General features: G+C 38.1%; 2 protein-coding genes across 3 annotated transcripts in view; both read left to right on the top strand.

Annotated features, from left to right (window-relative positions):
* Positions 1 to 249: 249 nt before the first annotated feature.
* Positions 250 to 20,108, top strand: ap1g1 (adaptor related protein complex 1 subunit gamma 1). Of its 2 annotated transcripts, XM_047363167.1 has the most exons (24): positions 250 to 367; positions 6,073 to 6,276; positions 6,384 to 6,508; positions 6,755 to 6,896; positions 6,993 to 7,089; positions 9,144 to 9,220; positions 9,603 to 9,611; positions 11,062 to 11,157; positions 11,443 to 11,523; positions 11,610 to 11,708; positions 11,801 to 11,856; positions 11,958 to 12,071; positions 12,154 to 12,294; positions 12,604 to 12,658; positions 12,760 to 12,882; positions 12,996 to 13,085; positions 13,183 to 13,307; positions 13,698 to 13,802; positions 14,141 to 14,282; positions 14,480 to 14,606; positions 14,966 to 15,070; positions 15,223 to 15,383; positions 16,283 to 16,381; positions 16,512 to 20,108. In XM_047363167.1, exons 2-24 carry the CDS (start codon positions 6,076 to 6,078, stop codon positions 16,611 to 16,613), a joined length of 2,472 nt encoding a protein of 823 aa, XP_047219123.1. In that variant the 5' UTR covers positions 250 to 367; positions 6,073 to 6,075; the 3' UTR covers positions 16,614 to 20,108. The 2 variants fall into 2 exon arrangements, with proteins under 2 accessions (XP_047219123.1, XP_047219124.1); XM_047363168.1 differs by lacking the exon at positions 9,603 to 9,611.
* Positions 20,109 to 23,947: 3,839 nt separating this feature from the next.
* The window catches only part of phlpp2 (PH domain and leucine rich repeat protein phosphatase 2), a 50,482-nt gene continuing 48,828 nt past the window's right edge, over positions 23,948 to 25,601 (top strand). The window contains exon 1 of the mRNA XM_047363590.1: positions 23,948 to 24,319. Within this exon, the coding sequence (XP_047219546.1) occupies positions 24,107 to 24,319 (213 nt within the window). The 5' untranslated portion in view covers positions 23,948 to 24,106. The remainder of the gene's footprint in view (positions 24,320 to 25,601) is intronic.

The raw sequence follows: 25,601 nt of genomic DNA, 5'->3' as shown, positions 1-25,601 counted from the left end.
TTAAATCATTAAATCATTAAATCTTAAAATGGTCACTAGACTTTTAATGAGTTTTAGATATTTAAAACCGTTGCTTTTTATCTAGATTCTTAAAAGTAGATATTTTATTTTAGCTACGATCAATTCAATTTCAAAATGGAAAAAAGTGCATTTTAAAAGTACTGCTATTGAGACAACAGAAGTACGATGATAATATACCACAACCACCTGCCCTACCCACTTCCCTCACCAACCTCTGTCAGCGTAATCCTCCGCCTGCAGTAGATGTGCTGAGGCTGGAGTAGCCACCATTTTGCATGTCTAGTGTGTTCGTCCCTCCATTGGCAATAGAGACGATTCCATTTCTTTTCTGGCATCATTACGGCTCGTAAGTACATTTAGGAAATACAATATTGTCACAAATATATGAAAGTGTTTCTATTTGTACTTAAATACGAATGCTTTTGATTGTACTTGCGATGTCAACTGTCAGTGAGACGCTGCATAGGAAGTCGCAGCTCTTAGTGCACCGGGGTTGTGCCTGTCAGCAGCTAAGTTACTGGGCTAGGTATGTGCAGTGCTGTAGTGCCACTACTCACTGTCATAGAAGTCGTAACTACTTAAAACGGTAGTTTATAGTTATTCACCTAATTACCAAGTATAAACACCAGTCGTATTTTAATTTCGACGCTAAATGATTTATTTGACAGAGAAACAAACGAATGTCTGGTAGCTAGCTAACGCTAAGAAGGCCTAAACTACATCATCTTCAGATCAATCGGTATCTAGAGGCAGGTTAATGAACACCAGTCCTGTTTTCCGTTCGTCTGATATAATGCTGTTAATGTAAATATTAGTTTATGGAGACTTTTTGAGTCGCGGTGTCGCTGTGGTGTCAAGCTGCTCTCTTGCCCTTTAAAGTTCCCTAACATACCAGGATTAGCTCGCTGGCAGCTAGTTCTTCACAGGTGTGCTTTGCCTCTGTAACTTAACACGTTGTTTTGTGTGCTGGGGAAGGACTTTCAATACATTTCGACGGCGTGTAAAATATTTCACCCCTAAGTGAACGTCGGTTTTGGGAAATCCAGGAAGCCATCGATAGCTTTGCTAATGTGCTGATGACGTGTTGCTGGATTTGCTAAAGTTTCAAGAGAGCGTTTCCTGGCCTTGATAGAGTCGATTTCATAGACTCCAGTCATATACGCCCTTTTATTAACATACAGTGGACTTGTTGGTGTCATTTGTTGCACATAGGATGTTATTATTGAGGAAGTCAGCTGTAAGTAGGAAGTGAGCTAACCATGGTGACGTTTAGCAGGTGTAGATGGGCTTTACAGGTGTGCCTCCGTTATTGGCATTCACCCACTTTCCAGATGTTCAGGTGACGCTTGAACCAGTCTTAAAGTCATTTAATAGTCATTTTTATGGAAGTGTCTGCATAATTGAATTTCTTGTTGTGTTTTTATGAGTTTATTTTTTTTTTTACAGTTTAAGAAATAGGGCCTGCCCATTGTGATAAAGAAGTGTTGGGCTTTGCAGCAAAACATAAAATGTTGTTGCTTTATGAAAAACAAAAGGCGCATCTAAATCATAGCATAAAGCAATCATTTTCTGCTGTCATTTAACTTGCAGTAGAAAATTGTGTTGAAATAATCTGTTAGTTGGATGCTTGTATACAGAGTAGAGTAAAACTTCACCAAACATTTATGCAAAATAATTATCAGGTGATTATGTCGTAATTAGGACAATTGTGTGGAACCAGATGAAGAACTTCTTTCTGTGGCCAATTGATTGTTTGCATTTCGGTTTCTGATTGCGGTAGCTTAAAAGTAGCATTAACTCGTCTATTTTGCGTACCATTTATTTTGTATGGCCAGTATTAGGACTGTGTTTGAAATTTATGACAACTTTATTTACACTGATAAAAATATTTTATGTGTTTGGTGAAAAAATTTAGACTGTTGTTTCATTGAGGCTCTCATTGGTTATGTAGCCTTTAAACAATGCATGGCAGCCTAATTGGATTTCCAGTAGACAACCACTCCTCAATCCCCCTAAGAAAAAGACATCAGACCCCAAGGCAACTTGCAAAATGGAGAGGTAGACTCAATGAGGAGAGACTGGTTCTTATTCAGATTGCAGCTATATCTATCTTTTGTCAATGCAAATATAATCCAGCATTAACATGCAACATATAAGCTTGAAACAAAAACAGCTATCATCTTAATTAAGGCAGTTTGATCATAAGTTTAGCAAAGAATTATAGTACCACTAAATTACCTTTCCCCCTAGACAGAAATGACACAGATATGGGACTGCTGTAGTAGTCGGTGTGGTGGTTAATAATGGCATGAACTTAAATGTGTAGTATCAGTGCACCAGGAGTAACCATAATGCTTTTTGGTACTTATGTTGTATATATAGATTTGGATGCATTGTAAATGCAGAGATGATCACAAACGTTTGGTAATGATTTCCTCTTTTTCTATGAAAAAAAGGATTACGTTTAACCATCTGCTGCAACAAACCCCCCTGCCATGTACCATTGACCTCATTTGGTGATTTCATGTAAAACCATCTAAGTGGTGCTTGATCTCCTTTTATTACCTCCGCCAAGGAGGTTATGTTTTTTTGTCAGGGTTTGTCCGGACAAGGAACAAATGGATCCAGGATTCTTTTAAAGATTCTTTATCATTGCTCTAGAGTGATTTTCTAGTATTTAGTATGAGTCAGTAAGTCAACTCCTTTTTAGCTTTTTGGACTTGTTTCTTTTTTTATTGTTGCTGGTTGTCAGATGCTAGAAAGCTAATCTAGGCTGTCTCTACAGGAACGGGCATTTGTTTGTAACATTTCAAAGTGTATGCAAAATATACCTGTTGTAAGGTTTTGCATTTTGACCATGGGTTGGTTTGTTCCAAATAAAATTGTGTTGTATCTTTGACCGAATGACCCTAAACGTTGGTTTGGGCTGTTTTAGGCTGTGATCCATGTCTGAAAGTGCCCATGTAAGGTGGACCCGTAGGCTCAGATCTTCCAGTTAGTGATTTGTTGTTTTTTTTTGTGAAAGTTGTGAACTTTCTGTGCCATCTGCTAAGCTTCTCAAATTGGCAGACGTGCTAGGGGTTGTTTATTCTCTCTGATGACCACTGAATACATTTTTAGGAATAGGAAAACACTTTTGTCTTTAATATTCATCTGATGTTTTTTTTTTTTTCTCTTCAACTCAGCACCCTGTTTCAGTTTCTAGACATTGCAATTACAGAAAATAGCATTGGTGGGCGTTTTTAAAAATAGATGTTGATTGTGGCAAATGATATTGCTTCACTAAAAAAAACATGGTAGTGTAATTCAATCACCTCTCAGCGGCAGCTGAATTTACCTTTTGTGTTGATTATAAGCTCAGCAAGAGATGCGTTACCTTGATACATGGAGCCCAACATTGGGTCCATTCAGCTAAAGTAATTTAAATGGTGTTAGAGCAGACTGTAGGTCCCTGGCTTTATTAAAGTCTGGTCTTGCCTGCCCAGCCTCTCTGTTCCTGTTGGATCAAAGTGAATTCTTAGAATAGCAGCAACCCACCAACTCATTCAACAAAGGACCTTCCGTTTCCCCCTAAGTCTGGATTCCTATTCCTCTGTCAGCTGATACCATAACAAAGAGGTTGATATGATCAAATCAGGACTTGTAATATAAAATGTTGTAAAGCATGTTTTTCTCTTTCGGTTGCTTAGTTAAAAAGTTATCCAAATCTTTAGGACTCATCCCAGAGCTTCAGGAGAACAAAAGCGTCACCTCGATCTGGATATAACACATCCATACTCAGATTTTAGGCTAACAGTGCTGGTGAATCCCTTTTGGACGTTACACTTCAGTGCACGGGGTGTCATTTTTCCCCACTGTTGTTTCCACGACTGCATCAGTAAATATAAGTATATTTGAAAATCAGATTGAAAGCAATTGTTGTGCTGTTTAGCGTATCCTGTGTGATGATGGGTAAGATTTATTTTTAGAGCAGTATTTGTGTGTGTATGCCTCTGACTACATGCAGGGACAGATGTTTTGGTGAAAAGGCCGAAACATTTTGGATAATTGTTTTACTAAATCTGCATTCATAGTTATTGTAACGTTTATCATTATATAAATACCACAGAATATTGTGATAAAATCAGTAGTACAAATCCCAAGTGCACCCATATATGTTATAAACACTCAGATCAACTGATTAATTTATATTTAATTAGAATGAGAATAATTGGGCTGGAGAGACAAACACTCATTTGATGACAAATCAAAAACTCATCATGAATATGTCATAAAGTTATCCTCTCACACTTTGACTGTCGGTTTGGTTGTATGATTTTATGTTTTGCTCATGATATTTAAATGTTGTTGCAGTAGAAGTGTTGCCAGGCTCTTCTTCAAGTCCTAACCAGTGTTGCATGTTGTTTTATAAAATTACTTAAACCAGCAGTGATTTTTCTAAAGGCCACGTGTTGTTTGTGAAAAGACATTGCGTTCCTTTTTACCAAACATCTTCTCCATTACATGAGACTAAAGGTAAAATGCATGTGCTCTCAAGGTAATTATCATAATCGTTGTTGCTTTGCACCATCATTGTATTACTGTATTTTTCCTGATAAAAGGCTTCCATGACAAAGGGAGAGAAAATGTACATTTAGCTAAGTTAGAGGGCTGCATTAATGAGGCCTTTACTTTGATATTACGTTGCTGAAAAGTCTGGTTAGAAAAAAAAAAATGTATATATCACAAGTCCTTGGGGATACCTCTGCTGCTATGAAGTGGGTGTTTGGAAACTACTTAATGTCCTTCTGCTGTGCTCTCCCTCTCTCTGTGTGTGTGTGTGTGTGGTTCTGTGCTAGACATTAGCATAATACAGGCATAATTAGCACACTGTTGACTTTCAAAAAAACCTGCCCTGGGGCACCTTCTTATAAAGTTATGTAGGGATGCACTGAGCTCTGGACCTGCTTTATAGTGTTCTTAGATGGAGCTGTATGGAAACAATCCTATGTAAGATTTCTTTTTCCACCTTATAATATGTTCCTCTGCATGGTGGCGTCCTATCTTTATGTTTTTCCAGTTTGGCTCAATTCTGCGTCAACTAAACCGCTTTTATCATCTGACCTGAAGTGAGAAGAAGACAGTAAAGGGTTCCTGTAAAAGAATATTCTGTACCACTTCAAATGTGTGTAGAGTAGTTAGTCTACAGTTGCTGGGCTGCCCGGTAATCATGTTGACCTGAGCTACTGTCATGTTTTTACTGATGTTATATTTTAGTGTTATGAGGATGTGAAATCTTCCATGCAGGCTACGGATTGTGGTTTTGTTAACATTTTGAAGAGGGTTTCCAACAGTTAACTCTAGAGCTTTGATTCAGGTCTAATTTGATGATTTTGTATGAAGAAACTACATTCCTTCTTTCCATCCCTGCCCTATTTAAAAAAAGCTTTAACCTCGAATATTGAAACAAACTGATAGTACAGCTTTACCCCTTATTAAGCTTTTTTGCTGTTGGATTTTACTTTTGTTAATTGAAATCTGTGGTATTTTGTGCAAAATTTCTTTTCTCAACAAAACAAGATATCTTCATAAATATTTGAAGCTCTTTCCTTGTGTACTCCTAGAAGCTTCTCTGTGGAGGGAATTAAGTTTCGCTCGTTCTCATTTGTTTCTGCTCTAAAGAGTACAGTTTTGGATGAAGCCTCTATGTGTCCTAAAATCAAGCCTTTAACAACACGATAACTGGTCGTATTTATGCAAAACAAAAGCAGAATCAAACACAAATAGTATCACTTTGAGGGAACTTCAGGTGAAGAAAGATTATTTAGAGGAAATGTAGTTTAATCCTAAAATTAAGGAAAGCAAATAATTTCCAGTTTTGACTATTTGAAACTTATTTGGAAGTTTTATGTGTAACCTTTGTTTATACAACACCACTCTTAAAATGTAAAGTGATTTAAGAAATTTACTGTTGCTGTATATTAGGTCATAGAGGACTGACTTCTGGTTTGGGTGTGATATGGTCTTGAGTCAGTAGGTAACATCCTTTTTGATATTCTGTGTTTTTTCCAGAGAATGCCAGCTCCGATCAGACTGCGGGAGCTGATCCGGACCATCCGGACGGCGCGGACCCAAGCAGAGGAGCGTGAGATGATCCAGAAAGAGTGTGCTGCTATCCGCTCATCTTTCAGAGAGGAAGACAATACATACCGTTGCAGAAATGTGGCAAAGTTACTTTATATGCACATGTTAGGCTACCCAGCCCACTTTGGCCAGGTATGTGTGATTAGAGTGTGAGGATGACAGAGAGGGTTGAATTTTCCAATGAAGAGGTTTCAGACACAATAAGCTCAGTATTTTGTGACCTATTGTCTTGTTTCTAGCTGGAGTGTCTGAAGCTGATTGCATCCCAGAAGTTCACTGACAAACGGATAGGTTATTTGGGAGCTATGCTGCTTCTGGACGAGAGACAAGATGTTCATTTACTAATGACAAATTGCATTAAAAAGTAAGTGAAACCTAAACTACATACAGCTGCAAATAGTTCTACATGCAGATTGGTTGACTTAGATATTAACAAAAACCTCAAGTTGTTTACTACTGAAGCCATATTATAAGCTGTTCTCGATTATAATAGACTTTTAGCTTCTTCTTCACTAAATCCCAATCTTTATAATGTGCTCCACTCTCACGTGGTATTAAGAACTGTTCCCTGTGTTTCCATGGATTATGTGACTCGTTTCTTCCTCTCCAGTGATTTGAATCACAGCACACAGTACGTCCAGGGCCTGGCTTTGTGCACTTTAGGCTGCATGGGCTCTTCAGAAATGTGTCGTGATCTGGCAGGGGAAGTGGAGAAGCTGCTCAAAACATCCAACTCTTACTTGAGGAAAAAAGTAAGCTTCACATTTTTGTTGTTCTTTAGATATTAAAGCTTTAAGGTGAGAAAGAATTAGAAATGTTAAACCATCTCGTTTCAATATTTGTCGTAGGCAGCATTGTGTGCAGTTCATGTCATCAGGAAGGTCCCAGAGCTCATGGAAATGTTCCTCCCAGCCACAAAAAACCTGCTGAGTGAGAAGAACCACGGTAAGTTGAAACTGTTTGTCAGGAGCCAGTTAATGGCTAACTGGGAAAATGGGTTGTCCCACAGAAATGCAGAATCCATCTAATTTCCTACCACTCATGGTGCCTTGTTGAGAAAGGCGAACGTCTTGTTACGTCCTTTGCAGAGGACGTTGGAGTTAATGAGTCTGCCATACAGCTGGGTTTGTGTTCAACATACCTTATTGAGCACGGGGCACACCAATAAAAGTCTCTGTTAGGCATTTTGCAGGAACTGTAAAATGAGATGACTATAAAATAAGTTGTGCACCTAATTGCTGCACTCATTTACTCCCAGCGCTTTGAATAGCTATTTTAAATGGCCACAGTTTCGTTCAAGATTTTGTGGCATCCATAACTTGACAGAAGAGGAGACGGGGACGATGGGCAGTAAATGGCGCGGGGTGGGAAATTGAACCCAGGACAGCTGCATTGAATGAAATGGCCTTTATATATGGCACTCCTGCTCCATCGCTGAGCCATGCGGTGCTGGCCACAGTTTAAAAATCCAGATTTTTTTTAGCACTCACACTGATGTTTATGCAAAACCTTTCCCTGTGTTGGTTCTGTTCTGTGGAGTAGATGCAAAGACTGCCTACTTTCTTCTAAGATGCTGAGTCCTAGATGTGTTAAGCTAATTTGGTCTTGCTCTTTAGTATTTAAAAGTCTCCTTAGTGTGTGATATGGTCCCAAACCTTGTTTTTCTGCTTTAGTTTTGTTGTTGCGGTGCAACTGCACCCTCATCTGAAACCAGCTTCAAGCCTAATGTAATGTAAGCAACTCGTGCAGCAGCAGTATTTGATCCCTGTTCAGTAGCATCATAGCAATTAGCCAAGCAATTAATCACCAATTTTTCTTTTGTTTAAAAACTGAATTACTCTTGAAATTTGATTGTTAAAGCTCCAATAACTTTGTTGGCTCATGACTGTCCCTTAAATCAAACGTTTTATTATTTTAATACCTGAGAAGGTCAGGATGAGAGGATCATCTTAAAACTGTTTTGTTGTCTTCTGTTCTCCTCTGTGGTCGGAATCATGCAGGAGCTTCATTGAATATCACTGAAATAGTTATTTCAGTAATTTAGATAGAAAAATAGATCTTGTATAGAGCTTTCTTACCTTGATTGATGATTATGCCTTACAGCTAATGAAAACCAAATTCAGTTTCTCAGAAAAATATTACATATGCCAACAAAAAAGGATTTTTAATGCAAAATTTTGGCTTACTGAAAGGTGCATCCATGTACTTCACTGTATATGTGCAGCCTGTGACTCTGAGGTGTTGAGGAAGCCCAAGTTGCTTTAATAGCGGCTTTCAGCTCGTCTGCATTGTTTGTGTGATGTATCTCATCGTCCTCTTGATAATCCTGCATGGATTCTCTGTGGGGTTTAGGTCAAGAGAGCTTGCTGCCCACATAAACGCAGTGATACTATGGTCATTAAGGCAGGTATTGGTACCAAGTCCTGCTGGAAAATAAAACCAGCATCCCCATAAAGCTTGCCAGAACAGGAAAGCATGAGATTTCATAGTAGAGTGCGGCATCGACTTAAGCCTTGATTAAAACACAGCGGACCGACACCAGCAGATGAGTACTGAATTACTGAAATAAATCAACTTTTTAATTATATTCAAATTTATTGAGACACACCCGTTTTTATGCTAATATGCCAGATGTTTCAGGCTAGTCCACCTGTGTATTGTTTAATTTTTTTTAAAATTGTTTTTCAGTAGTAGGATGGTTGGCCATCACTAAGACATGTTACTGTGGAGGGGTTATTTAGCCTTGTAAATACAGGGAAGCATTGATTGACCTTGTGAAATATTATGTTGTTTCTCATTGTGCTGCAGTATAAAATGACTGAGACGGATTTTGACAAGCTAGTTACGACTATGAAGCCGTTTATAAGAAGCTGCAGTCAGGCATTAAATACATAACACCCTCTGACAATAATGGGTGCAGCTTTACAATCACAAGTATTGACGACCGCTGTCAAAATCTACATGGAAATGAAAATAAGCTTTTCTTTGTGTCCTCTCAGGTGTTCTGCATACATCTGTTGTCCTCCTCACCGAGATGTGTGAAAGAAGCCCTGATATGCTGACTCATTTCAGAAAGGTACAGATAATCTTGCACAAAAAAAAAAGCAAAGCAAGTTATTTGCACATTTGTCTGAAACCCATGTCACATTTCATTCTCCTTCAGTTGCACATTTTATTTTTAATGACTAGGATCGACAGATGTGTTAAACCAGATTATAATACAGTTTTCTCCTAGTTTCCTCCCTCTGTCTATTTTTCCACTGTTGTTTCTATACTGCTGCTCTTCCTCTGCTATACGAGTTCACCAAACTAGGCCAAAAGCACCACGTCTCATGCTCTTGTTCTGAACATTATTTTAAGCTCTCTGAAAGTAAATGATTTTCCAGGTTCCCCTCCCTAACATCTACTTCATATTTTTTCTGTCATTTGTCTTTGTTACAATTCCTGCATTGTGTTAGAATGAGAAGGTAAGCGTACATTCTGATCTCATAGCTGGTGCATGCTGTTAATAGTTTATCACCCCTCACGGTCACCTCACACGTAGCCAGATTTGTGCTCAGTAATGTCATGTTGTGTTTTGAGTTAGAATTTTGATTTCTTTATATTGTACGGTGATCATTACTATGTCAGTGTTTAAATATTACACAAAACTGTTTTAGGATCCATTCGTCAGAAACATTTTCCACTATTTTTAATGTGCAACTCGCTTGGTCACAGTCTACTTAAAATTAGCACGGTTGGTGGTGTTTATATGGTGGCCACAGGTGGCACTAGGAACAAAATTTTAGGTTTAATTTAGGAATAAAACCCTGTTTGTTTATTGGTAACTGCATCACGCCTGTATAGGTTCGTAAACGCAGCAATGGGACGTCATGTTAAAATGTAGTGTCATATTTGCCCATCTTGTGTAGTTTTCTTGTGTGTTTTTAGCAACATTCAACATATTTATGCCTATGCTAGAAGTCTGCTTTAATTATACAAGTCACAGTTGTCTACACATTTGAACAAAAAGGCTTCTGTATTTCGTTCTTTGTGGTTTTAGGATCATTTGGACTACACAGATCCTAAAATGACTCTAGAAACATTTATCTCTTTTATTTTCTGGACAAGATGCCAAATTGCTCTCCAGAATGTTTCCTTTCAGGCAAAATTTTAAATGTATTAGAAACCTCTAACACAGAAAATTACTTTACCAGTGTTTAAATTTCCGCATTTTTTTGAACACGTATTATGTGTAAAATCACAGAACTTTATCTCCTTTCACAGTCAAATATTTTAACCAAATATTTTGGTTCTCCACTAGTTTGTATCCTTTCCAACCTACTTCCATTTCATATCCATGCATTTAGTTATTAAATATTAGCTTATTTCTCTATGTAGTTGTTTATTTTTAAATAATATATGGTGCTAAATAATCATAAAATCTCCCTTAGAGTTTTGTCAAATTTATTGTATATTATGAAAACTAACAGTTGTAATTGTTTTCCATTAATTTGGGATTTTCTGACAGTATGGACCAGTTGTTATATGATTTGACCCCTGATTAAACTAGAATAACTCACTTCGGCATCCTGCTGCCAGATATTAATTATTGACCCTCATGCAACATTTCCTGCAGTGTAGATAATTATTTTAAATCATTGGTTGTCCAGGCGGGTTCAAATGTTAAAATGATGAGCACCACTTTTAATTTCACACCTTTACAATACAGATTTTTACACACATGTTTTAATGTAGTTGCTCTACCAGCTGAAATTCCAACACCTTTTCTCACCCTGCATCTGAATAGCTTTCACTTTATCATCAATAAGAGTTAGATTACGAATAGTATTAAGGTATAAATTTGGGATCCATGGATAATATTGTGACATCTCCTCTTTTTTTTGTTTTTCTTTACTTGTTGGTATTGTTTTATAGCTGGTTCCACAATTGGTGAGAATCCTCAAGAACCTCATAATGTCTGGATACTCTCCTGAACATGATGTGTCAGGCATAAGCGACCCTTTCCTGCAGGTAACGTTTCATTATTAAAACAAAAGTGTCTTTGGCTCAATAGTTATATTGGAATGAACAGCTGTAAATGGACAATAGCTTTTGGAACAGCTGTATTTGTTTCATAATGACCAAAAAATGCTATATTTTACCTTTTTTGAATGAATAGGTTGCTAAGATCTAGAACAGTCATAGCATGCAGTTGTAAAACATAAATAAAAAATAGCTCTGCTGCTGTTATTTATTTTACTTATTAAGCTCAGAGGACTGGGTTATTGTTATTAATGGATGTTATTTATTCCTTAGGTGCGGATATTGAGACTACTGAGAATTTTAGGCAAGAACGATGACGACTCAAGTGAAGCAATGAATGACATTCTTGCACAGGTTGGAATGAAAAGTAGTAAATACACAGTTTTATTTATTTTTTAATGCCATTGCTTAAGTGTGGCTCACCAACGATTGATTTGCAGGTTGCAACAAACACAGAGACGAGTAAAAATGTAGGTAATGCAATCCTGTACGAGACTGTACTGACCATAATGGACATCAAGTCTGAAAGTGGACTGAGGGTGAGTTGTTTTTTTTATATATATGCAAACCTCAAGAATTTAATATTGTTCTGCTTTTGCTCTTTTTTTAAATGCCCTTTTCTTTCCTTCAGGTTTTGGCCATTAACATACTAGGTCGCTTCCTCCTTAACAATGACAAAAATATAAGGTAATTACTTCAACTACCATACTTGATCTTGCAAGACTTGATTAAATAAAGATGGTCTTAAATCCCAATTATTTTCTGTAATTAAAAACTCATTGTTCCAGATATGTGGCATTAACATCTCTACTAAAGACGGTACAGACGGACCACAACGCAGTGCAGAGGCATCGGAGCACAATTGTGGATTGTTTAAAAGACCTGGACGTCTCCATTAAGAGGTCATTCATAGAGCTCACATTACTTTGACTTTAGTTCAACTTGTCTCTTTTGTTTTTAACGTAATGCCTCATGTCTGTGTAGACGTGCAATGGAGCTGAGTTTTGCCCTCGTGAACGGCAACAACATTAGAGGCATGATGAAGGAGCTGCTCTACTTCCTGGACTCCTGTGACCCAGAATTCAAGGCCGACTGTGCATCAGGAGTGTTTCTAGCTGCTGAGAAGTATGGCCATACGTTCTACATTCACTCCGCTACTTTATTATAATCTAAATGTGTCTCTCTCTGTCCTGGCTCATGCCATTTCAGGCTTTTATTTTAGGCATTACAGAGTGAAGTCATTATACTTTACCCCATCTGTGATTCCAGTTCCTGAAACTATGGAATGCTGTATGATGAGAAAATGAGTGATCCATCGTCTGACAGACTGTGCTGATACCATTTGTTTTCTGACAGCATTTGTCTCCTTGCTTTGTCCACATTGTTGGATAACTTTGTTTGACTAATCTTTTTTTTTTTTTTTTCGTTTAACAGATATGCTCCTTCAAAAAGATGGCACATAGACACCATTATGAGAGTATTGACAACGGTATGTATGCTACAGAGGCTTTGCAATGCCTAAATTAATGACCAAAATATTACAAGCAGTCTAGTTTGAGTATCTCTTTCCATCCCTGTTTGTCGTTTTAGGCAGGGAGCTATGTGCGAGATGACTCTGTTCCCAACCTGATCCAGCTCATCACAAACAGTGTGGAGATGCATGCGTATACTGTTCAGAGACTTTACAAAGCATTGCTGGATGACATTTCACAGGTCAGAGAAGCTCTGGTTGGATCCATGATTAAGTCTAAGCCATGAACCTGATGCATTTCAAGTCACGGTAAGAATCCACTAGAAACGTTGTTTTCTGTCTGTCTGTCTTCCAGCAACCTCTTGTGCAGGTTGCATCGTGGTGCATAGGAGAGTATGGAGACCTTCTGGTATCAGGACAATGTGAGGAAGAGGAACCCATCCAGGTATAACTGGATAAATCCTTCCTAAGCATCAAACACAAACCTTATTAAAACACTACACTGGTGAACATTGAAGTTTTCTTCTCCTTTCTGCATTAAGGTGACTGAGGATGAAGTTCTGGATGTGTTGGAAGGTCTTCTGGTGTCCAATCTGTCCACGCCCGTGACCCGGGGTTATTCCCTCACCGCCATCATGAAGCTATCTACTCGTTTCAGCAGTGTAAAGTGAGTGACCTTATTCCTCCCTTGTTATTCTGCATCTGATGTCCCCACTTTTCTGGAGCAGTGTTAAATTTTCTTACAATCAGCCTTATTAACTGAAACTTATGTTTCAACTAGTGTGACACAGGGGGAAGTGACTTTGTTCCACGTGATTTATTTTGTAAAGAGTTTAATTGAGAACAGCTGTATAAGTGAAGACATATCCAGTGAAACTTGAAATGAGTGTTTATGACATTCTTGATTCGGATGTCAAGGTTAGTTAATTATGTTTAGGTCACGCTTAAAGCTTTGGCTGGAATTTGTCTGTATTTATTATACTCTTTCTTTATATTATACTCTTTCTTTGTGAACTTCTTTATTCTGTGTTTCTGTGTTGTTTTTTTTTTTTTTTAGCCGAATCAAAAAGGTGGTTTCAATATATGGGAGCAGCATTGATGTGGAGCTTCAGCAGAGAGCTGTGGAGTACAACGCACTTTTCAAGAAATATGACCACATGAGGTGAAACTTCCCAACCTTTAACAAAAACAAATATGGAACATCCATATTGAGGGTTTCTGCAAGGTCAGATTTTCCATTCTAGGTCTTAAATTCTGTTTATTAATGTCTGGAATTTGCAACTTCATTGGTTTGCTGTCAACTCTTGTCAATTAATAAAAAGTCTGAAAAGGTTTGTCTTGAGAAGGAATGATACATTAGTATTATCAGATGTATAGATGTAAAAGCATTGCCCGTGCTAATAAGATAATTATTTTTTTCATAATCTGTATAGTTCTGTGGAGAAAAATGCATAAATAATCTGAGTTCTTCTGTTCCTCTTGCTTATTTTGTTTGAATAGGCCGGCTCTTCTTGAACGTATGCCCATTATGGAGAAAACGGCTTCTAATGGTCCCACAGAGATCGTCCAGACCAATGGGGAGACCGAGCCATCTGCGGTGGAGCCGAAACATCCACCACCTGTTACCCAACCAACAAACCAAGTGAGAACAGTTTTAAAGACTGTGTTTATTGGTAAAATGCATCTTTAACTCTCAGATCAACGCTGATAGCCTTTAACTTCATAAGGTTCTTTGTATTATGTTTTCATCTGAAAGAGTTTTTGAAGTGTTATTAGTTGTGAAGATGGTAAATGGCTGCCTGTATTACATGTATTACCGATGTTGTCTTTACTGTGTAGGCTAATGACTTGTTAGACTTGTTGGGCGGTAATGACGTGGTGCCGGTAATCCAGACTACGATGCCCACAAAGCCTGCTTCAGCTGGGGGAGAGCTGCTCGACCTTCTGGGAGACCTCTCCCTAACTGGTATGAAGCTCACCCTGAAGCACTGTTTCAGTCTGTTAAAAGGAAAACCAGCGACTTGGTATTAACCTTTGTTTCATCATCTGTTTGAATTTGATCTCAGGACTGTTTGGTATCTAATTTACTGCACATTTTTTGGTAGAAAAACTCATTTATTCTGTACAGTAAATTCTCTAAGCTCTAGTGGACACTGTTTTTAGGGAAATGAAGGACTCACTTGTCAACTCAGGCAATGACTAAATGACTTTCCTCCAAGAAAGCTCCTAGTTGTAATCGGAAAATTATTTCAGATGATACAATATTTTCTAAAACATCTAGAAAACCATATTTGATTTAGTTTTTGTTGCGTCCATCTTTCCCAGGAGGTCCAGCACCTGTCCCTGCACCATCAGTGCCCACTTCCCAGCCACCTTTCCTGTTGGACGGGCTGTCTTCACAACCCCTATTCAATGACATTGCAGCTGCAGGTAGAACAGTGTTCCTTCTCCAAGCCGTAGTTTCTAAAGAAATCTGTTTGTAACTTTAAGTGGTGTTTTTTTTTTTTTTGAGATTTTATTGCATCCCTAAAACTGATCCTTTTGGAAGATGATCTTCTTTTTCCCTTGAATTATCTGCGTAGGTATTCCTTCCATGACTGCATACAACAAGAATGGTCTAAAAATAGACTTCACATTTGAGAGAGCTAACCCTAACCCAAACATCGCCGTCATCACCATCCACGCCACCAACTCAACAGAGGCAGAAATGACCGACTTTGTTTTTCAGGCTGCAGTACCAAAGGTCAGCAGGTGTTTAATTAAAGGTTGTTCTTGGCAGGTTTTTATTTTAATTAATCCATTAAACGCTTAATTTCCTAGCATAGATTAAAAGGCATTTTATTTAAATTTATATTTTAACAGCTAAATTGGACACAAAATGTAAACAAAGATTTTAGTCTAATTAAAACATGAAGACGTTTAACTCGCACATTGAGCAGCTAAGAATAGGAAGCTGGGTGAGTTTGTAATTAGTGTCTGATTCTGATGCATCATGCTGCGCTTTTGTGTTAAACCAATAAACTTCCAAACTCTTTTTATGTCCTCGTAGATTTCACACCCTCTCAGTCTGTAAAAACATAAAGAAAAAACCAAAACCTTTTGGGATCCAGTTAATTTGTCATTCACGCAGATGCTTATTTTTTAAGTAGAGGGTGGACAAAGCTGTCCAGTGAGTGGATATGAGTTTTGCAACACACACACACACACACACACACACCCAGACAGCAGTGGAGGAAGAAATTAATAAAAGAAATTCATAACAATTATGTTTTGACTAAAACTTTTATGTTGACAGATTATTCTTGTCAGAATCATCGATCATGTGGAAATATAACAAATATTGGACTTTTACCTTGAATAATTGCTATAAACATAGTGATTATGAATGCAGCATAAAAAATAACTTTTTTTTTTGCCAGTGTAATGTTTCAGCCTTGAGCTTAAAATTCTTCTTAAAATGGTGAAGTTATTGCAGGGGTTCTGTTGAACATGCGGTCAAGGCTCCTGGTCTCTGGATTGAACATCCATCAGTTGACAGCCCCTGATCAATCAGACCACAATCATTTTAAACTGCTGAAGAAAGCATATTTTCCCATGTGCATTATTGTTTTCACCTGAAAGTGTCATATGGGTTTCCATCAGACATTCCAGCTGCAGCTCCTTTCCCCCAGCAGTAACGTTGTGCCCGCACTGAACCAGGGAACTGTAACACAGGTCATCAGAGTCCTCAACCAACAGAAGGTGAGTTTCTTTCCAAACAGCTTTTGAATGTTTTAGGTCTGATTTCTTTTGGATAGAAATGCACACACATTTATATCTTCCATGATTTACAAAGATTCCGGTTTTTACAAACAAAACCTTAAAATTTCAGCAACAACTACGAATGAGAATCAAACTTACCTACACCCACAAAGGCTCGGCTGTGCAGGACCTGGCAGAGGTTAATAACTTCCCCCCACAGTCGTGGCAGTGATGACCTGCTCCTGCTGCCTCTTAAAAAAAAAAAAAAAAGCCCCACCAAGGGAACTATGAAAACGATTTTTTGTTTTTTTCACCTCCCACTTTTCTTCCAACGGATCCCCCTGTGACATCACTGCAGCCCGATGCCCTCGAGCTGCATGGGAAGCAGCAGATCATCAACCACCGGAGAATAGAACAGATGTTACAAAGACCTTGTTGGCTTTACAAGAGTAATTGGGGAAAACATATCAATCATCAAACTTTCTGTTTTTGCTCGTAATTGATCTCTTTACTTAGTAAGCTGATGTGTTTTTCTCACACCCCTTCCTCCCAGCTCCATCACCACACCCAGGAGGATTCATGTACACCACTCACTGTGGCACATTTGTGCCACCCCTTTTTTTTATATATATCCTAAAATGCAGTTTCAGGCACTTTGCTCCCTTGATCGTTAGGATTGGCTTTGCTTTCAGATTTTTCTCCACATTAACCATCATTCCTTCGATGGCAGCAGGAAAAACTTTGAAACAGTCCCCAACTTGTTTTTTCTCCTCCACGCTGTCAGCGATATAACTTCAGAGTTGTATTCATCCTGAATTACATTAATTTGCTAAATGCATGTGTGCTGGGGTCACAATCACATCTGGACTTCAGCTCCAAGGGGATTTTCTGATTCTGTTTGTAGACCACTTTATCTAACTTTGTGGCTGGGTTCAGAGCAATTCCCCTGATCTAACACCTGCTCTGTATGGAATTGGCAGCTTGTAGATCTGTATAAAACAGTAAGTTTGATGTATTACAGTGAATACATGATATCTCTGAAAATGATCTGAAAACAAATGGCATTTGTGTTAGAGAGAGATCTGTGTTTTAAACTTTTCCTGCATCTGTGTCATCAGTCTAGACTGCAAAATGACTTGTATTTCTGATTTATTTAACCTGGTTGAACTTGGTCACCATGCTCACACATGTAAATGAAGCTTCTCATGAATGTAGTAACTTGCACTGAATGCTTTTCTTTCCCCCCTCTTAATTCTTCTTTCCATGTCTGTCTTTGCTGGGGATTCTCATCTTATCGGCACAGTTTTTGTGAGAGTGTGTTTAAATTGATTTAATTTATGCCTGCTATCAAAGTGATGTGCCTTTCTGACTTGGCTAGATGAAAAAGGCCCTGCACCCCTAAGTATTGAATGAGCTTTGTTTGTTAGTATGATTACCGTGCTCACGCTGTGGGATGGATTTGAATCATTATGTCACTTCGTTGATGAGAACTAAAATACCACTAATCAGCGAGGCAATGTCGGTCCGTGATTTTGCGAATTTATTTCGTTTTGTCCGATTTAGTTTTTTGTTTTTTTTATAAAAATAAAAGACTATCAGATTTAAATCATATAATCAAAGCAAAGTTAACGGCAGCTAATGTATGTAAACTTTGACGAGCTGGCTTAGATTATTTACTCCCATCTATCAACAGAGACCCAATTGTTAGTGGAAAAGCTAATGAAACATTTAATATTTTATTTTTAAAGCTCTCTTCACTCTCGTCAGAATCTTAACCGGGCTGTCATTGGGGATAGTAACCTTAATACCTCACTCTGTTTCTTTCTGTTAACGTTTAGTGGCAGTACATCAGCAGCTTTGTTTAGTCACCAAAGGGCAGCGTCTGCATGAAGAAACCTAGCAGCAGTGTGCACATCTCATTACTTAAGCCTCGCTATGCCACGTTAAGAACCGCCGATGTTCAGACAGGCTGTATAACTCCTCTCACTTATGCTTCACTGTCTTTTAACTTCTGTGACCAAATCAGAGATGTACTATTAGCTTTGGAAATATTTTTGAGCTCATATGTGTATATGGAGAAATCCTGTTGGTTGAACCTTTTCTTCTGTTTGTTGATGAATGCTATATTGGCTTTTTTCTGTACATACGGAGGGCTTTTACAGTTGTTTGTCTATTGTACTGTCTTTCATCCTTCTTTTTTTTTTTTAGGTGTCATTTTCTAAACAAATTCCAACTCCTCACAATGTACATTGTCTAGATAGTTAATCGGCATCGGCCTAATGCGACTCCTCTGTATCATCACTCATTCATTGTAAAAGATTTATGATCTGCTGCCTGTACATTGTATATAGTTGTAAAACAAAAACGCTGATCAAATTAAATAAAATCCACATAAAAGATTAGTTGGAAGGTATAATTGTATGCATATATGTACAAAAGTAATCTTAAAAGGATGCAACAGAGCTCCTTTGGTTTACTATTGAGTCATGTTTCAGTCATGTCCTGACGTCATCAGGGAGGCGGGGTTGGGGTTTCTCTGAATGGTGGGTTTAACACACGCCCTCTGAACGATGCACTGTACTACTGGGGAGCAGCGACAGCCCCTCGACCACCTCATGCATCCATGGCCTCTTGCAGAGCGGCTGTCTTGCCAAGATGCATCTCTTTCATTTGGCCTTACATGCACTCTTGATCTTCTCTTCAACCTACAGTTTGTTTTGTGAAGCCCATGTTGGTGTTTTGGTGTGTTTTCTCTCTTGCACCATCCCAGTAAGCAAGGACACTAATAGTGCCACGCCTGCATTTGTTTTGTTTTTTGTCCAAGACCCCTTATGGCCAGTTGGTTTGTTTTTAACCTGCATGGCTCCACTGTCATTCAAGATCCAAAATGATGCTGTAAAATGTGAAAGCTCAACATTTTTGTAATGTGAATCAGAACAATGTTCTACTCCTTTTAGATCTTTTTTTAATGGTTTTATTTAATCCGCTTCTGTTTAATGGAGGCAAACCAGATGAAGCATGTGCTACACGGTAGGGATCACAAGGGGGAGCTGTTATAAATGAAAGGCTGGCAGGGTGACAAAGGACGTTTCACACACCTATTCCTGGATGGTTTTTTTTGTGTGGTCTTATTCAAATTGTGTGTACCCTTTGTTAATGACATCAGATCAGTTCTTTCTATGAAGCTGTTGGCATTTTACAAATGGTAGTGAGCCTAATATTAATGCTTTGGACACTAACTGAGGAGGAAGGAAACAGACACCTGTCAGTGGTGTGGTCAGGTATGTGTGTATGTGTGTGTGTGTATCAGAAGATAATCGTCTTTGAGAGAGTGCGATGGTGTGCTATCTGTCTTTTATTTGCATAGGACGTAATTCTTTTGGCTGCAATTTCAACTCTCAGCTTCTGAGCTGCATGTGAAGAACTATAAATACGGTCGTTTCTACTCTTGATGTGAAACCTCTTTTGCGAATGCAAGAAAAGTTTAAAAATTCAAATCTGTCACGCTCCTGTTATGGGGGCAGCACAAACGTTCAGTTAGAAATTATTCATAATGAGCTCACAATATGGTTACTGTTTGTTTTCTCTTCATTTTTTTTTTTTTTTTTTTATTTTAAGGGCAAAGAAAATGTTTGTCCTTTCTTTCACTGGAATGAAGTCATTTTGTAAAGGGCTTGGAAGAGCATCCAAATGACCATCATGGTCCTTATCTGTTTTTAAAGAGAAGGAAAAAAAAATAAAAACCTGCATTCACTTTACTTTGAAAACATGACCTGTAACCCCTTTCCTCATCTAAGTCCTGCCCAGGCTGAAAACATCTCAAAATAAATCCGATTTTTATTTGATCTTTTTGTTGGTGGGGAGGGGAAAGGCGTGAGACTCACTGTTTCTGGTCGGCTGTTTTCCAGTTCCATGGCTTCAAGGAGAGTGTGAATGTCAGACTGAAAATATGAAATGATCTTTAAAGATGAGAAGTTGTAAACTATTAAATGGGATATTTTCAATTTATGCTGTGTATTCTTGTCTTTGGGTTGGAGATGATGATCAAGCGAATAAAAAAGTGAAATAAAAATCAAGTTGAAGTATGGAAATGTGTGCTGTGTGTCTGCTCTACTAAACAAATGTTGGGTTTTTGGTTTTCATGATAATTATATAGATTTTTATTTTAAAATGCATTAAATAAAGTTTGTGACATTTGACTGTTTTTATTTTCCTGGATGATCTAAGCAAATACAATACTTAAAAAATGAACACTTTTTAATCAGAGTTTAATATCAAGTCAGTTTAACGTCTGAAATATTGATCCGGTCAGTTTTGTAGTAAAGTGGGTTGCTTTTCAGTAGTTTTGTATAGAACCAGGGTCAGTGTCCCTACTTGTAGCATGAAGAGATACCTGGACCCTACAGAAGTTGCACAAGCAGTCCAACTCCACCAGGATGACACGTCAATACGTGTAATTGCCTGAAGATTTGCGGTGTCCCCCAGCACAGTCTTAAGGACATGGAGGAGATTCCAGGAGACATGTTACTGCACTAAAAGTAGACACGGTAAGAATGGTGCAATTCAATAATAAAATAACAATAAAAAACAATTCGATATAAAATATTTTTTGTTGAACAAAAAGATTGTATACACACAAAGTATTTGTATATCAGTTATTTTACTGCAGTCCTTACTGTTATTCTCATAGTAAAAAATGCAGACAAATCATATTTTATGTTTAAATGATCCAGTCCAAATCCATTTTATTCCATCTATACTCAAACTTCAAAAGCCTGGGTATTATATATAAAAAAAAGCCTCACAAAGGGAATCCTAACAGCATCATCTCTTCCTTAAGTTTATTTGAGGTGGAATGCAACAGAACTCGAGCAGAACCAGACTGAGGAAGGCCGGCCATCTGTCTTCACCAAATGGAAGGAGTTTATTTTGGTAAAAATAGCTTATGCAGTTATGAGCAGGAGACATGAGTTGGAGTCAGGGATGGGAGGGATGTCCACCACCAAACCATGACTATAGCTGTAAAACAAAAGGAATGGGTCAGCTAAGCCAGCCAGGTTCAAATATGGGACTGATGATCAAGCTTAGTTTGTCAGGCAGATAAAGGATATGCATTCTAAGAAATTAATGAGAGCTGAAAGCCCAGGCTACCAGTTTGGAAAATTAATGTGTGGAAAAATACTGAATGGGCAATTATTAAAATGTGTTGGAATTTTTTGGAGGGTTTGTGGGGCTAAAGGAACTGGTAAAATCACATTTTATAAACAGGAGATAAATAAAGGTTTAAAGACAAAGCACTAACAGGTTTGCCCTTTTATACCAGAAAACATTTCTAGCATAATAAGGTAGGATTCCCATTTATCTGCACAATTTTCCCTAAGTTACTATTCTGTCTCTATTGTCATTGACCAGTATAACGATGAGTAACCTTTTCTCATATTTAGAATCTGAAATGAGCATTTTTATTGATCTACAAATCCAGAATATAAGAATGAGTGAATATTAACCCCTTAATTTACTTATAGATCTATTTGTTGCCATTTTGCAATAACATATTTTAGGATAAGAATGTTTTGAAATGTTTTACCTTCTTTTACAACTTAGTAAACCTTTAAAATTATAATCTGAGTTGTTTCTTAGTGCTGCATTATTAAAGTTAGAAAAAGCTAATCAAAGCTAAATAATTCTTTCACTTCTTTTTTCTTGAGAAACTCAGGACTTTTCTCTTTAAATAAAACACACTGCTTGTATGTCCAGTAATCAAATACATAAATATAAAATATATGATAAAAGACATACATAAATGAAAAAATACACATGGACTCGTTTTTCTCGGTAATATTATCCTGCTGCTCCATTTGACTATATATTAATATGACTGGGATCAGGAGCAAAGTTCTGAGTAAATCTGAAGCAAGGTTGGGTTATAAAACAATATCCACTGCTTTGAACACCTCTTATAGCACTGTTCAATCCATTATCTAAAAAATGGAAAGAGTATGGCAAAACCTGACTGGCCACAGGTACTGACAGGGTGGACCATAAGAGAATTTATCAGAATGCAGCCAAGAGACCTGTAATAACTCTGGAGGAGCTGCAGAAACCAAAGCTCGGGTGGGAGAATCTGTTTACAGAATATATATTATTCATGTCATGAACAAATCTGACCTTCATGGAAGACTGGCAATAACAAAGCTGCTTAAAGTTTGCCACAGCAAATGTGGAAGAAGGTGCTCTTACGGGATAAGACAAAAACAAACATTTTGGGATGCATGCAAAACACTATGTGTGGGGGAAGCTGAACATCATCTCAACATACCATTCCCACTGTTAAACGTGGGGGTGGCAACTTATTGCTATTTAGATGCATTTTGTCAGCAGGGACAGGGAAGCTGATCAGAAATGATGGGGAGATGGATGAAGCTAAATACAATATAATTCTGGAAGAAAACCTGTTGGAAACTGTGGGTGGAGTTAGCTTTCAAGGAAGACAACGTCCCCAAACATCCAGAGTTATGTTGGAATGGATTAGATCGAAGATTAATAATAAGCTTGCCTTTCAATTTGACTGATCTTTGCCTAATTTGTGAAGTACAGTGGGCAAACATATCAGTTTGTAGTGCAAAGCTGGTAAAGACATACCCCTAAAGATTTGCAGCTGTAATTGCAGAGAAAGTTAGTTATACAAGGTATTGACTCAGGAGGGCTGAAAGCAAATGCGTTCCACACTTTTCACATTTTTATTCATGAACAATTTGAAAACCATGTTTCGATTCTCTTTAACTTCTGAATTATGCACTACTTAGTATTGGCATATCTCATTAATTATTTTACAAGGTTCTGTGCAAATCTAATTTAGTATGGGTCTGGTACAGCATGGGTCATTTTACTTGTTTTGTTTTTGTTCAAGTTATGTGGTCGACATATGATCAGCAACCATGTTTGTGTTTTTTACTTTGAATTTGTATTATGAACAGTAGGCTACATATGTTATAAATGTGTAAAAAATATGTATTCCCATGCAGAGGCTGTTTTTGATATGGGTCCTTTGGGGCATTTGCCCAGGACGACATGACAAAGGGGCACAGGCTACTTATCTGTAACCTATACCCGGAAATTGCTTTCTGTTGGTTTCATAAATGCACAGTCAACGGGGAAGTGACATCCCTGTATACTGGCATCTTCTGCTTGCTTTGTGCTGGACTGTCCTGTAGTTTATCCTGACCCCTGAATATTCTCACCTCGATTGGTTTGGGGCAGGAAAAAAGAGCGGGTTCACTCAGTGGCATCCTTCATGCCAGAACCACCGTTGTTCCCATGCGTTTTACAGGTTTAACATAATACATAATATTTACATGGGTTTAACTTCATATTTTTAGATTTATTTTCAATTTTGCCTAAATAAAGAGCTTATGATGAAGACATGCATCACAAAGGTAGCCTGGATTTGTTTTTGTTTTTTCCCAGTGGTAAAACTCATTATCATTCACTTGAAGCCTCTCCCCTTTGTCAAGACCAGTGAGAGTTAAAGAAAAGCCTGAACCCGCCCCTGAAATGTTTATTGATCAGCTCCCGGCAGGCAGGCCTGCGTGACAGCGGTCAGATCAGTCGGGATATGGCGTCGCAGCACCGACACAGGATGAAATTTCCTCTCTCTGTGGGAATTTACCAGCCGTGTTCCGGGGACGCTCCTGCCTTTTGAGGCTGCAAACAAGAGGAACATACATGGCGATGGAGGAGGAGGATAACAGTGCAGCAGTCCCTGCGACCAACATCCGAGCCGACATTAAGAAAGGAGGCGATGCCGGAGATAACGGGGCTTCTATTGACAGGCAGCCGGACACGGTGGTCCATCAGGCGGGGCTGAGCCAGACTGCGGGTCGCGGCAGCCGCAGCGGTCCCGGAGCTCACTCTGCAACGGGGATCCGAGTACTGAAGGCAGGTCATAACGGTGGTACACTGGGTGATTCAGACAGGACAGAGTGCTGGTTACAGGGAAATATTTGCCCCGTAGCCTGCTGTTGCGGATCACTGAAACATAGCAAAGTGCATGATTTCAAACGCATCCTTGCAACGTTATGTAACGCCTGTCATTATAAGTGATGGTTGTCATTCAGAGAACCATCACCTAACCAATTAACACCAACAAACAGCACACACACTGGGGTGTTTAGATGTTTTACAGGAAGGCCTCTTCCTCAGTTTTCTGTTGATTCTAACGCAAAGTAATGATGTATGACATGCATATATAGTGGATGATTCCTCCTTAGTGTGTTATTGTATTATATATTGGGAACCAGTTAAAATGTTCAGTATAAGAAGTCGAAATGTTAATTATCATTTGCAATTTATCAAATATATTTCAAACAGCCTTCAGACAAGCAGGCTCCTTTTAGTTTTGCATTGAAGCTGTGCTTTTGAAAATAAATGGTTTCAGAAAGAATGTAAACTTTAAAAAAAGGTTATTTGATTCATTTGAATCTCCCGTCAGTAATTTCACAGACAAGCATTTGTACAACCTTCTAATTTACCACTAAACAGGGTTGATAACTGAAGAGTAATATTCCTTATGTTGCCGTTTAATAGCTTAAGGAGTGATGTCAGCAGTAAACCTTTGTATTTGGCCTCATAGTTTTGTAGGGAATTGAGAATGAAATAAATTATATATATATTTTTAATTGGGGTTCGGTTGAGCAGGTAACATCTTACCTGCAGTTAGTGGTTGCTGTTGAATGAACCCTGCCCAGAATCAGCCCCTCTTTCTGCACCAAATATGTCATTTTTATAAATAGGTTTCACAAATAAAAACAGTGTAGACCAATCTGCAATCTGTCCAGGCCAGGTTTTATTAGTCTATATATTGTAGTTTACAGGCTTGTGTTAATCCAAGGCTGTACAGATGGAAAACAAAAATCAAAACTGCTCTTTTTCAGTTTTAACAATCAGGATAACTTGTGAACTTTAACCATCTACCATCCATAGTGCATACAGTGCTTGTCATCTACAGCTGATATTATTGTGTTTTAATATGTGAGCATAATATTGCTTATTATTATATTGCTAGTTTGCAGTCTAGCTTTTTTCAGGAAAACATTAGGCCACAGCTCATCTAGCTAATATCACAAGTGTTGAGATAAAACAATCAAAAAATTATGTAATGGAGGTTTTGGTAATGTACTCTCCTTGTTTGTCTAACTGTAAATTTAAAGTGATTCTTACA

The sequence above is a fragment of the Girardinichthys multiradiatus genome, chromosome 4, assembly GCF_021462225.1.
Source record: "Girardinichthys multiradiatus isolate DD_20200921_A chromosome 4, DD_fGirMul_XY1, whole genome shotgun sequence".
In the NCBI taxonomy this organism is placed as follows: Eukaryota; Metazoa; Chordata; class Actinopteri; order Cyprinodontiformes; family Goodeidae; genus Girardinichthys; species Girardinichthys multiradiatus.
Note: the sequence above shows the minus strand (reverse complement) of the source record. Positions and strands in the feature narration are given on the sequence as shown.

Excerpts from the sequence above, each read along its gene's own strand:
- ap1g1 (XM_047363167.1), top strand. The coding sequence starts at position 6,076 with ATGCCAGCTCCGATCAGACTGCGGGAGCTGATCCGGACCATCCGGACG. Across the intron at positions 12,072-12,153 it reads CTGGACGTCTCCATTAAGAG|ACGTGCAATGGAGCTGAGTT; the intron begins GTCATTCATAGA and ends ATGTCTGTGTAG. Across the intron at positions 15,071-15,222 it reads CAATGACATTGCAGCTGCAG|GTATTCCTTCCATGACTGCA; the intron begins GTAGAACAGTGT and ends TTATCTGCGTAG.